The sequence below is a fragment of the Monoraphidium neglectum genome, assembly GCF_000611645.1.
Source record: "Monoraphidium neglectum strain SAG 48.87 unplaced genomic scaffold scaffold00486, whole genome shotgun sequence".
Classification (NCBI taxonomy): domain Eukaryota; kingdom Viridiplantae; phylum Chlorophyta; class Chlorophyceae; order Sphaeropleales; family Selenastraceae; genus Monoraphidium; species Monoraphidium neglectum.
The window spans coordinates 12,754-25,746 of NW_014013142.1; the positions used below are offsets into that span (position 1 = coordinate 12,754).

The 12,993-nt window shown below is 62.6% G+C and overlaps 4 protein-coding genes across 4 annotated transcripts; 1 reads left to right on the top strand and 3 right to left on the bottom strand.

Moving 5' to 3' along the window:
* Positions 1–779: 779 nt before the first annotated feature.
* MNEG_3742 (hypothetical protein) lies at positions 780–2,100 on the bottom strand (the record flags this gene model as incomplete). Its single annotated transcript, XM_014047780.1, has 4 exons — positions 780–791; positions 1,012–1,152; positions 1,558–1,720; positions 1,958–2,100. The coding sequence occupies 4 exons, from the start codon at positions 2,098–2,100 to the stop codon at positions 780–782; spliced, it is 459 nt and encodes a 152-aa protein (XP_013903234.1).
* A 2,028-nt stretch (positions 2,101–4,128) lies between these two features.
* MNEG_3743 (V-type H+-transporting ATPase subunit D) lies at positions 4,129–6,636 on the bottom strand (the record flags this gene model as incomplete). The annotated part of the gene is made up of 7 exons (XM_014047781.1): positions 4,129–4,233; positions 4,484–4,603; positions 4,954–5,037; positions 5,335–5,447; positions 5,673–5,763; positions 6,064–6,156; positions 6,466–6,636. The coding sequence occupies 7 exons, from the start codon at positions 6,634–6,636 to the stop codon at positions 4,129–4,131; spliced, it is 777 nt and encodes a 258-aa protein (XP_013903235.1).
* A 1,305-nt stretch (positions 6,637–7,941) lies between these two features.
* On the bottom strand, positions 7,942–8,920 carry MNEG_3744 (60S ribosomal protein L38; the record flags this gene model as incomplete). Its single annotated transcript, XM_014047782.1, has 3 exons — positions 7,942–7,964; positions 8,372–8,555; positions 8,918–8,920. 3 exons carry the CDS (start codon positions 8,918–8,920, stop codon positions 7,942–7,944), a joined length of 210 nt encoding a protein of 69 aa, XP_013903236.1.
* Positions 8,921–9,485: 565 nt separating this feature from the next.
* Positions 9,486–12,019, top strand: MNEG_3745 (ribose 5-phosphate isomerase A; the record flags this gene model as incomplete). The annotated part of the gene is made up of 7 exons (XM_014047783.1): positions 9,486–9,526; positions 9,722–9,799; positions 10,014–10,083; positions 10,336–10,482; positions 10,835–11,097; positions 11,415–11,544; positions 11,861–12,019. The coding sequence occupies 7 exons, from the start codon at positions 9,486–9,488 to the stop codon at positions 12,017–12,019; spliced, it is 888 nt and encodes a 295-aa protein (XP_013903237.1).
* Positions 12,020–12,993: the final 974 nt, after the last annotated feature.

A 12,993-nucleotide genomic window follows, 5' to 3' on the forward strand; every position in this document is an offset into this window, starting at 1 on the left:
GTTCTACTGCATCACCTTTAAGATCAAAGCAGGGCTGGGGCAAGTGCCAGCTCTGCGATAGGGTCCCCTTGTAAGATTTGCCGCGCTCTGCTGTGCTGCTCGGGCGATGGCTGCAGGGTTGGTCATACCATCCCTGGCAGCGCGCGCCGATGCGCGCAGCAGGGTTCCCGGCTCGACGCGCCTGTAAATGCCGCAGTGATAGGCAAGGCGATGACCGCCTCACGGTTTGCCTCCCACAAAATGGGAAGCTTCTGTGCTTTTGGGTACTTGCGATTGCTCGTTTCAAGAGTCACCTCCATGCATCCAGACACGACGTAACTCCAGTCCTGCCAAGACAGTGGTGTGGGGTGGAGGGGGCCGCCTACTTGCATGACGCTCTTACATGGTATGCTGACGCTGGCAAGTCGTGAGCCGTTTGGTGCTGCTTGCTTCGCACAACTAAGCTTGATTGTGCAGGCTTTCTGTGCAAAAGGCCATTGCACTGTCGGCACACGAACAAACTCTTCCGCCTCATTGGCACAAGGATATCAGCACAAGCAGGCAGAGGTAGCTCTCTCACCGCAATTCCTCCATAGCTGCAGAATAGAGGGCGCCAAAGGTGCACATGGGGCAAACGACGACAGAGCAGAAGCAGAGGGTGAGCACAGGAAGATGATTTGCCAATGGCTCAGCAAAGGAAGATCGCGAGTCCCTGAGACCTTGATGCACAGTGTGATGCCAGCAAGTGCTACAGCCAAGGCAGGGGTAAAAACCTGCTCACAACTCCCTTTGTGACATGTTCAGACCTCCCCCTGCACACATGGGGTACCAGGAGGCGCCGTTGATGGTGCCGCCAGGGAAGCTCTGTGAGAGGCGTCACCGGTGGCGGGAGTAATGGCAGAGGCTGCTAAGTGTTCGAGGGAATGGGGGGCATGAGACTCGCTTCAGCAGCCATGCTTTCAACCATGAGCACAATCGAAGCCTCTAGCCTTTCCCATCGCAGCCGCCATTGCACTCAGAATTGTGACCTACCCCTGACGTGCTCATGGTCGTGTGGGCATCAGCATACGTTTGCGCCAAGAATTTGAACGTGGCGCTGTCGGGGGCGTCGCTCGCGCCGCCGGCAGCCGACAACGTCCCGCTGGCATACCCATCCCACGGATACACTGCAACCTGTGTGCTTGAAGGAAACAAGGGCAGCAATCACAGGTCGTGAACACGTAATTGTTGTTTCAGGGGGTGCAGTTGCATGTGAGTAGCAACAGGTGAATAGGTCAGCAAGACTCCATTGCAAAGCGGGATGCAGCCTGTTGCGTCACAGCACATTGTGGGCACGCCAGCACCATTTAGCCAACCGCGTGCAGTGCAGGCATCGCCGCAAGCAGTAAAACACCCTGTCCCCCCCCCCCCCGTGCGTAGTTCTCAGGGTCGGTCAGCAGGCCATTTCCCAGGTCTTGCCGGGCTTGCCACACGCACTTTAACGGTGCAAGCTCCCCACAGGCACACGCGCCGAATGGGAGCAAGCACCATCTGCGTACAAGCCCCCAACGGTCACAAGCACTCACAGCAAAAACCCACCTCTGCCCCTTCATGAAAATTGGCGGCGCCCGCCCACGTCTTGCCTAGCATGAACTGCATGACAGCCCAGGTCTCAGGCTGCGTGCCCTTCTGCCTCAGCCTCAAGTCGGTGCCCGCGTGCTTGATGCGATCTGGAAAATTGCGGTTTAGGTCCTTGCCGCCCCTGAAGATGGTGGCACAGGTAGGGGGGTGCAGGGTGCAGGCGCTCGGCACGCAGCTGACAGAGCAGCGGAGATGCTGCGTTGGAGCGGGGGAAAGCTGCAGGGGCGGGGAAGACCTGCAATTGCAGCCGCTGACTGCGCTTCCAGCACTGCTCTTGCGGACCCAGTGGAATGCGGCGGCATCTGCGCTCTGTGGTGACGGATGCCAGGACAAGCCAGTTATGTGGCAGGCTGCGCACCTGTTCTTTCTCCGCCTTTTCGCAAAGCCGTCGGGGTTCATCGTGGGGATGAGGAACAGGTGCATGTCCCGGACCATTCGCGTTGCGCGCGCGTCCTTGCCGTTGTTGGCGCAAAGCCACTCCGCCAGCATCGGCAGCAGCATCCTTCAAGGGAACGCGGGTTTAGCGGATATCTGGTGTATCATTGTAAGCCACTGGCTTGCCGACACGGCGGCCTCTCCGCCTCCTGAGCGCACGTGCGCCTGCCATCATGCATCTGTGGCAGAAGGGCTCGCCAACCTGCCTCGAATGCCCTGTTCATGGGCCAAAATACCTTTGTACCTGTGCTGCACAACCCATGCCTCCCTGATCGTGCTCCCTCACCTGCCGCTCGTCTCGTCCCCGTGCATGTTTGCAACTGCGCGGAAGTTTGGCTCCGGCTCCTCCACGCCTGGCTTGTCTGATATCTCGAGCACAAACAGATCTGCGCCCCGGACGCTTTTGCCAATGCTGCCAGGGGTGACATCATTCAGGGTGTGGTTGGTTGTTTTGGAGTCAAGTGACACGCTGTACTATGGCAAGGACACATTGCCACCTAGACGACACAGCAGGAGTTCTAGGTTGCAGCAAGCGAGACAATTTGCAGAATTACCCTTGCCTGAATTTTCGGCTGATGTTGGGGCACTTGGTCACAAATTCATCCATCCAGGTGGACTGTGAGCGGGCCGGAGCAGTTGGTGCACACAGCACCACTCAGCTGAGACGCAAAGCAGCAACAGTCAGGACGGCCGTCTCGCTGGCCACAGTGGCAGCAGCAGGGGCAGCAGAAGCGGCGGCGGCAGCAGCAGCGGCGGCATCACCAGTTGTGTGTGCGGCTGTAGCAGCAGCAGTATTTGTGTCAGCAACAGAGCGACAGCAGCGGAGGATGTGCAGGGCACGGCTGTCGCAACATCCTCTCACCCAGCCCCGACCCACCAGCTCGTCGTTGGTGAGCCACTTCTTCAGCAGCTGGTCCGCCAGGGGACCCGCCACCTTCTTGGACCTTTGGGCAAAAGGCTGCATCGCCATAGACAAGGGCGTGTCCAGGGGCGCCCGCTCTTCGGGGTCGAGGTTGTCATGCGACGCGATCTGAGCGGCAACCTCCCTGGGCGGCGCCCTACTTGACGTCAAGGGGCCCTGCAGATTCGTGTTGCAAAGGTGCAGGTAGTGCACGTGGATTCTCAAGTATGTTGGTGTTTTGAGTGCACCAGCACCGCCACCAACATTGCTGAGTCGGATGAGACACACTGTCACATACTCGCGCCACCTGAGCCAGCCACTGCGAGTGCAGGTTTAGCCGCACCTGCAGTGAATTGCCGAGCACGGGGACTGCTAGCAGCGACACAATAGACAGTGCATGTACGTAGTTCCACAGGTATAGACTCATTTCTACACGGGGACGGCTCCTTGTTGCGTATCGGACCGTGGGTCACCCCCCCGCAGTTCAGCCGCGCGCAGGTCGAAGTAACCGACCGCGTGAAGGTCACGATACTACGTCGTCAAACTACTGAATACATCCCGTGGTTTGCACCGCCCAACTGTTGAATGGGAACGGGTCGCCGAGGGATCGCATCAGGAACACACTTCACAGTTCCTTGGTGAGAGGACAGGTCCTGGCCTGTAGTCCGGGTTTCCTGGCACGTCAGGGGTGCGAGGCTGCTGCAAATTGAATTATCTGGGGCGCAGTCGGGCGGCACAAGGTGTGTAAGAAGGCCCGCGCTTCCTTCCCCGCTGCTCGTACTGTTCCCGCTGCAGGCCGCACGACGCTTCGCACGCACGCGCGCTTGCACGTCACATGCCGCCAGCGCACGTGCTGAGTACCAAGTCTGATCAGGCTGGCTTTTCTTCGAGCTCCCACAAGATTCGTAACACGTGCCTCCACCTGCTGGTGGCGCCAAGGAGCGTCAAGTGCGGGGCCAACCCACTGTTGCCACATCCAGCTCCGTGGAGAGCAGAGCAGAATGCCAGGGGCGACCCCAGAGCGCCCATCAAGCAGCGGCATCATTAAGACCCCCGGGGGCCGCCTGCGTGCGCTCGTGGATCGTGCCATCAAACGACGCATCCAGGGCGAGCATTCAAAAAGCCTGCAGGCGCCATCAGGCGGGATCACGCCGGACGAGACCCAGCAAGTTCATACACATCATCAGAACAGATCACGAGAACACCAGGTCCTCGTCAGCGGCGTCAGCGAGCATGTTGGACGCCGCGACGCCGTCCCCCTTGCTGTCGACGCCGCCCAGGTCTGCAAAGGGGTCCTTCTGCGGTATGCCGGCGCCCGGGGTCGGTCGGGGAGTTGAGTGGGTATCGTCGTTTTGGGGTCGACAGGGGGGAATCTTTCACAGCAACGCCCAGGGTAGTGCCGAACAGACCTGCAACAGGGCTGTGGGGAGGAGCTGCATGCGTGCAGGAATGAGTCGTCCCAACATCCGCCGCGACGAGCTGGAGACCGTCGCGCGGGCGCGGGGCCGCGACCACCGACGCCGCACCGAGTGCTCGCGGCTCGCCCACCTGCTGCTGCGCGGCCGCCGTGGCCTTGCTGGCGGTGGCCTTGTCCGCGGCCTTCTGCTTGTTCTTCTGCACCTTCTTCAGGCGGAAGAACTCCTCGCGCTCCAGCTCGTCAAGCTCACCCTGGTCGTTTGAAGGGGATCAGACGATGGTTTCCAGGGCACTCCACAATCAAACCGGCGCCAGCAGCGGTTGACGGGGGGATTGACGGCGCAGGGGGCTAGCCAGCCCAGGCCTTGGGCCGGACAAAGGCCCAAAGCGGATGCAGCAGCGACCCTATCCAAGGCCGCACGACGCGGGCCCCAGGTCTCGCCAGCGCCTGGCAACAGCGAGCGACGTCAGCACTGAACAGAGGGGTCCGCCGGCACCACGCCGAAGCTCGGCGCGGCGCGGCCCCGGTTCGCCACGCCCCACAGCTCCCCCCAGCCCCGCCCATCAAGCCTGCTCCGTTCCTCTTGCGATCGTAGCCCCACCTTGATGTACGCGATGGTGTTCTCCAGCTTGGGTTTCACCACGTTCTCCAGCGCGTTCACTCGACGGTTGGTGGTCTTCAGGGCCTGTCACGTGCAGGCACGAGGACCAGCGATGGGCCGCCCGCGGTTAGCAAGTCGCGGCCAGGAGCAGGGACGGCCGATCGTCGAAGCAGGCACAGAGAAACAAAAAAGGTGTCGCTGCTGCAATGGCTGCTGGCGCCGGCACTGCTGCAGCTGCTGCAACTGCCACTGCCGCCGCTGCTGCTGCTGCTGCAGCAGCAGCAGCAGCAGCAGCAGCAGCAGCAGCAGCAGCAGCAGCAGCAGCAGCAGCAGGACCGGTTGCGGGCACCCCCGCGTGCCCCCCTGGGTCGCGGGCCGCACCGCGTCCAGTGTCATGAAGGCGGTCTGCAGGTTGGCCAGCTGCACCAGGAGCTGGATGGCGCTGATGTAGGCCTTGCGGCACGACTGGATCTGCTGCCCGCCCTTACCCAGGCCTTTGAGGTTGGGAAGGGGTTCGCGATGAGGGTATTCAACGGCGTTGCGTGCGTTGATCTGTCAGCGACTTGGTTGTTGACAGCTTTCAGCACAGGACTTTTCATGGGCTCCCTCGGGTCAGCAGTCCTCCTCAGTGCTGCCTCACCGCAAGCTGGCCCGGGTCCACATCGCAGACACGCACTCGTGCATGTAGCACGCTCTCCCCCCGCCGCCCCGTCGCCCACCCGTGAGGTCCATCTTGGTGTCCCCCGGCTGGCTGACGCTCTCAAACTTTGGGATCTTCACCCCCGCCACGTTGTCCATGGCCGAGTACACCTGGGGGGGCGGAAGGAGGAGGAGGTGGCACGGGTTTGATGGACGAGCTGGTGCCAAGTTGCCACCAACCGGCTGCTTGCGCGTTGGCAAGCGGGGCTCTTGTCGTGCAGGGGCCAGGGTGTTGAGGGAACCCACAAGCGGAAAAGATAGCCCCATCAAGGCTGGCGTACACGCCGAGCTCCTTCTATCAGACAGCTGGCAGCAGGACCAAATGCAATGCTGCCGGGATCAGGGCCAGGAACCCAGGGGTGGCCCGCGTGTGCGCGCTCGCGCGCGTGCCTTGAGGCTGGCGCGCTCCACGTTGTCAAACACCGTGTGCTTGATGCTGTCGCCGCCCGCATACTTGGCCTCCGCCAGCGCAAAGAACGAGCCCTTCATTGTGTCGCCCATGCCCTGCGCGCCGGCAACAAAAGGGCGGGCGCGGCAGGGGCGGGGTCGGGCGGGGGCCGCGAGCCCGTACGGCTGGGTGGCGCCACGCCGGATACGGCACCTGCTGCTGGCTGGTGCCGCAGCTCGCCTGCGCTGTGGTTCACCATTGCGTCCTCCGCAGACGCGGTGAGAGTGTGCATTCACAGCGCGCGGTGCTCGCGTATATCAAATTTGCCCCAAGAAAAGTGTTGTTGAGTCGTCACACACACGGCATAGGCATGCGCGAGCGACAGCGAGCCCGCAGCGCCATATCTCGTGGTCTGCGCCCCCCACCTGCTTTGCCTCGACGATCTCCTTGAGGATCTGGCGGTACCGCACCGTCAGCGCGTCCGCCTTCTTCTTGAGCAGCGCGTGGCCCTTGGTGGCGCCCACCAGGCGGGCCTTCATCATTGTGAGCACCGTGACGGTGGGCGGCACCTGGTAGCGGTTCGTGGAGCCCGACATGGCGCCCCAGCTGCTGCTGCTGCTGCTGCCCCTGCTGCTGCCCTAGGTGCTGCTAGTGCTGCTGTAGTTGGGTCAATGCTGGTTGAAGTAGGGTCGCCACTGATGGAGCGGTCGATGCGTTGCGCCCCGTGGTGTGAGCAGCTGCTGGGAGTTTGCCCCTGCGGGTTGTGTACGCAGGCAGGCCAGAGATGTGCGACGAACAAAGGGAGTAGCGCTGCCAGCGCAACAAGCCTTATGATATAGCATGGCCATGGCATCGACCAGCAAGAGGTGCTGCAGTAACACAAGGGTTGCGTTGCAGCAGGGTTCCGAACGCCGTTCAAGAGCGCAGCGCCTGCAGGCATACCCAGATCGCACACCACTGCCACGGAGACATCTTAAAATAGTCCCAAGGACCCTTCTCGTTGCCTGGTGTGATGGCCTTGCGCAGACCCACCTCAGTGCTATCGCCAAAGATCGCAAGGCCTGAGCTCCCGCTATATATCCTGCTATGTAGCCCTCTACTCTTTAGCTCAGGCAGTCCACGCCCTCGGGGTGCACGGTCTGTTGCGAGCGATCTAGTACATGTGTAGAGAGCCCTAGCAAAAAAGCGCAAACTGTTCAGCCAGACGTCTGATTTTCCACCGCGCTTGGTCTCACCGCAACCAGGTTCATGCTGCGTGATGAGCTTCGGTGCAGCATGTACCCATTGCAGGGACCGGCGATGGCATGCGCGCAGGCAGGTTGCATTCAGCTAGGACAACTGCCCCGTTCGTCATAGCAGAGCAGTCCTGTGTTCTTTATGATGCTGTTTGTGTGTGCCGGACACCGCCGCTCATAGCAACACGCGCACAAGGGGACAATTCTCGGTACATATCCTGGCCGTGCTGTGCCTTTGGCTCATGTCCACTGCTGTGCAGGCCGTTCCATCACAAGCCTTAACAAGGATCCACGTTGTTGAAGCAGGTCATTCATGTTCATGATGAGATGACATTGAGACCTCACTGCTGCCTGGTTTCACCTGAGCTCACGCCCCTGCAGCTCGCTGGACCGCTGCCTTGGCCCACTGAACAACACAGCAATGAGGGCAGGCCCCAAACCGCCCTGCATCATGTGGCCTCTACGTCCTTGAGTCGTCACCAACAGCAGCCTACGGCACTGCCCTTGCCCTGCTGCATGACAGCCTGGCGGGCCAAGCTGGCTGCCAAAAGGGTACAAAAATGCTGCGTTGCAGGTTACATGCGGCAGGTGCCGCCCGTCTCCATTAATAGCCCAAGATCCAGATTGTCCCGCAAGCTGCAGGCCGCGGTAGGGCGGCACGCCCGCTCAAAGGTCCTGAACCGACAGGCCTGCAGGGTGAGAGATGTGGTGAACGTTGAGCGGGCAAGGCACGGGTCAGTTTGTGCAGGCAAATACACCAAGGGAAACCGCCCTGCCGACTCCCAAGAATCCAGCGTCTCAGCTGCAGTCCCTTGTAGGCATGCGCGCTGCTGGAGATTCACTGGAAAATACGGCTGCTGGCTTTGACACGAGTGCCGTCGCTCCCACAACAGCCATGTCAGCTGCGCCGCAACAGCCACGCTGCTGCCAGCAGCTCGCACCACCTGTTGCAAATCGCGCCCGATGGCAGCCGCTCGAACACCCCGCCACCACCGCGTCTGCACCCGGCTATGCCCGGCACCCTGACTAGCACCAACCCGCCAAACCCAAATGGCGACGTCTGGCCGCCCTCTATGCTCCCACCCTCGTCGCTCACCCGGGGGCAGCGACTGCTTGAGCTTCTCGGCCTTGTCGGCGTCCGTCACGCTGAGCGTGTACAGGTACTTGCTGCAGCGCACCTTGAACTTGGTCTGGCCGCGGGTCTTCTTGATCTTCACTGACCGCGCGTCCTTCCGGCGCGCGGTCAGGAGGAACTCCTTGATCTCGCTGATCTGCTTGGGCTGCGGGGCGCAACGATGCGACGGCAGGCGGGCCAAGGTGCTTTGGTGCGTGCGGCGAGCGCGGCGGCGGCGCGCAACGTCGTCTGTGCCAGTGTGGTGCTCTCGCGCTGCCTCAGCCAGCAAAAACGCGTTCCTTGCAACAATGCCAGTATACAGAAGCCTGAGGAGCAGCTCTCAGCTGCAGAGACGAGCCACCGGATCAAGCACTGGACGCCCAGGGCGTTCACCCATCAGCAGCATCACGAACAGGTCAGCGAAGTAAACCATCACGTCGATATCAAGAATCGGCTCAAACGCATGCGCAAGACGCGCGCTGTGACTCGCCGTCCTGCCGCAGCCGCCGAGTACAGCGTAGCCCTCACCATCTTGGCAAAGTCCAAGTCCCTGGGCCTTCGGTGCTTCCAAAAGGCCGAGCAAGTCGGGAGTTCAGCGCTATGGGCGAGGCAAGTGGAAGGCAGAACGATTTTATGACGGTCACCGCGGTTGATTCCAGCATACGGTAAGCTGCAATCAATATTTTCGACACAGTGCATATCAGCAGCAAAGTCGTGTCAGCAGGCATTAGATCATAGGCTTGTCAACATCCTTGTTTCGCTGAACGACCGCGCACCAGGTGTTTTTGTGCCGGCATGTGCAATTATAGCCGTCCTCTTGCAGCTTCGATGCACCATTGGGCACCAGGCGCTGGCTGGCGCTCAGCGACGCTTGCACTTCACGCAGCCTGCTGCACCCGCCTCATGTTGCAAGGCCGCACATGGGCGTCAGCGGCGCCCCTTGTATGCAAGTGTCGATGAAGGGCGCTACAATGCCATGCCTGCACCAATTCACACGCGTGGGCTCGTCCAAACACCCTCTGCTGACACAGGGTGTGGGTAGAACACGGTTTGTCTTGCGGCGCCAACGGCGGTCAATAGTCAAGAGTGGGGCGCGATGCGGTCGGCACTGCGCGCCGAATTGGGGTTGCGCGGCAGGTGAGCTTTTCGGTAGATGGAGGCGTGCTGTGTGCTGTGAGCCCATCGAGCTGAGCATAAGCAGGCGCCCATGCGCACCGTGCTGTGCTTTGCATACTTAAGCCTGCAGCAGCAGCGCGGCGGCGAAGCACCGTGTCCAGCGACGCGCCGCCGCCGAAACCGCCGTCCCTGCTTGCTGCCTACCACGCTGCGCAGGGCCTCACTAGTCACGCGGCGGCGTGCGGCGGCGTTCCGGCCGGCGTGCCAGGCGGGAGCGTCCACTGACTGGGGCAAGTGAGCGACGCGGTGTTGGCGGTTGTTGCTGCAGACGGATGAATGTTGTGCTGCAGGATATCCAGAGGCATGCAGCGTGCCGGCATGTGTCTGGAGCGAGGCCGACGGCTGGTGGGCTGTGGCAGCAGTAGCGGCCAGAAGACTGCAGCGGCTGCGCCGTTTGAAGCTCGCTAGGGCCCCCCTGCCACGTGCGCCGCCCCTGATTGCGCAACAGGGCCGCGGCGCGGACAGCCGTTGACCGGTGGGTCAAGCCCGGCAGCGTCGTCGGCATCGGCACGGGCGAGGTGAGAGAGGCACACAGCTGAGCATCAAAGGGCCGTGACGCCAGCAGGACGACCTCTTGTGTGCTGAGTCATGAACGGCACGGGGACGGGCGCGTCAGAGGCGGAGTCGCCGTCGCAACACACCTGCTTTGGACCCGGCTACTGGCAAGAATGCTGCCTTTGCAGCGGGCAGCCAAGCCAAATCTGCGGTCCCTGTGGCTTCTGACACGGCCGATGAGGTTGATCCCCGGGCAAACAACCACCATCCAACAGATCGTGAGCCACGCGGTGGAGTACCTCGCGCAGCAAGTGGCCAGCGGCAAGCTGCCCGGGGTGGTGGCCGTCCCCTCCTGCAGCACGGCGGCCAGCGAGGCGGCTTTCCAGGGCTTGGCCATGAGCTCCCTGGAGCAGCACCCCAAGGTGGGCGCCGGGAGGGGGGGGAGGGGCGCAAGGGGGCCGTGCGGTGCACGCGGGTGAAGCCTATGCACGCTTTGGACTTGGCGGCTGCGCTGTGCCCCATCCATCACCTGGGCACATTCACGCGCATAGCCACGTTGGCACGCGCTCCTCCCACCTCCCGCCCCTCCCCCCACGGCGCCCGCATGCATTGATGTGCACGCTGCACACACATGCACGCAACTCATTCAAACACACTCTTGAACATGATCAAGTGCACGCGCACGCTCGCCACCTCACCTGCGCACTCTCACGCTTGAGCACGTCCCGACCACCCGCGCCGCCCGACACTGCACCCACCCTTCAATGAACCAAGGTGGACGTGTTCATAGAGCAGGCTGATCAGATCGACGTCGCAGGCAACGCCTTTTTGAAGGGCATCCGCGCGGAGCCCGTCCAGCCCGACCTCATTGCGTTCAGGGCCCTGCTGGCCGCCGCGGACCGCGTCGTGGTGGTGGCGGACGGCGGCGACGCCGTGTCGCGGCTGGGGGCGAGCCTGCCGGTGGCGATCGTGGCGGAGGGCTGGGAGGAGCCGGCTGAGGAGCTGGATGATATGTTCCTGGGGGACGCGGAGCTCTGGTGGGGGCTGCATATGTGGATTTGTAATTTTGTGGCATTCTTTATTTATTATTTGGTTGAGTATCTGGGGATTGGAATTTTTGTTGACTTGTGTATCTGCAAACTTGAGCCGTTGTGCCAGGCTGTCCTAGGTCCGGGCTGGGGCCCAGGCGGCTCGCTGCGTGACTCTGTCGGATTGCGAGGCCTGGGTTGCGCCGGAGCCCCAAGGGCCAAGGGCGAGTGGTGACGACGAATCGTGCAACACACCAAAGCCACGGCCCCTGGAGCCCGCAGACGAGCCCCGCCCCGTCGCTGACCTGCCCCTGCCTGCCGTCCAGGCGGCGGCCGTCGGAGGGCACGGCCAACCCGCGGGGCGGGCCCAACCCGTTTGTGTCTGAGGACGGCGCCTACACTCTGGTGGACGTGAGATTCTATGAGGGGTTCAAGCTGTACGGGGAGGACGAGCAGGTGAGGTGGCCGCGGTGTGGCTGTGTGGTGGCTGTTGCGTGGCTGGGTGGTGGCTGGGTGATGGGTGTGCGTGCAGGACCTGGTTGGGGCGTGTGGAAAGGTTGGGTGAAAACGCGCACTTGTGGGTTAGCGCATGCGCCTGGTGACGATGAGGGTCTTGAGGATGAGGTGCGGGCCTCCGGCCCCCGCCCAAGGGGGCAGAGGGCGCAAGTACTGTTGCTCGAGTATCCCTGAATCAAGGGTTGTTCTCCTCCTGGCTGCTGCATCATCATTGTCAACCCATCTCGAAACACCGCTCATTCATGCACGCGCCCAGTACTCGCGGATCGCCGAGGAGATCGAGGGTATCCCGGGCGTGCTCGCGCACGGCTTGGTGGTGGGCCGCGCCTGCGCCGCCGTCGTGGCAGACGGAGAGGCGGGCGCGGTCACCACCACAGAGCTCGGCGCGGCAGCGGCGGGGGACGCAGCCGTGTGAACACTGTCGGACATCCTCTCTGTTTTTCGACACAGCTGCAGCGGTGGCCGCAGCATGGCCTGCGGCTGCTGCGGCTAGCTTTTCACGGTTTGCAGGCGCCTTTGCAGGCGGCGGCCTGCGACGCTGCTGAATTTCCCCAAAAAGATGGCCCCACTTGCTTTGGCTGTGCTTCGAACTCTCAGTTTCAGTTGGCCACCTGCTGCCACCTGACTTGCACGCTGTGTGCCGCAAGTGGGGCATTAGCAGCACAACCCAGCTGTGGTCGGGGCGACCACCCTTTGCACTCCTGATGCCCCAGGTAACACTGAGGCGTGGCTGCTGCTCGCAAAAAAGCCGGCGCGAGCGCGCGCAGAAAAAAGGCAAGATTTGCAGGGGCGGGCGCTGCTCCGTGCCGGCCGCCGGAAGCCGGCTGGCCGTTGGGTGCGTGCGCGGCTGTGGCGCCGAGCGTGCGCGTGCGAGACGCTGCAGTGTGCGCCCGTCCCAAGCATGAGGCGGCGGTCGGGGGCTCGCGCAACCCCAGGAGTGCTGAGTCTGCCGCGCAACCGCTACCGCCGGCTGGGGACGCCACGACCCGCAGGCAAGGGAGAGAGTGCTGCAGGCGCCGCGCGCTGGTCGCCCCTTCCGACCGGCAACCGCCTGGGACAGGGACAGCTGCCTGCTGGCAGCAGCACCGCCGCTGCAAGGAAACGAAAGGGGTGCGGTCGGCAAGCACAGCGGGCAGGGGCAGCGTACAAGTAGGGGTTGGTAAGAAGGCTGATCAGGCAGACCAAACAAAGATGCGCCGAAAAAGACGACGGCCTGGTGACTCCCCGACTGGACCCGCGAAAGGGGCCGTGCGGGGGCGACAAAAAGCACAGGGCAACAAGGAGAGGCGAGAAGCCGCGACAGACGACGAGGGGGCACGACCCACGGGACCGCGGGGGAAGCAGAGGCGGTCCTGCGCCCGGGCGGCGGGCGGCGAGGGGGCGGGGGAG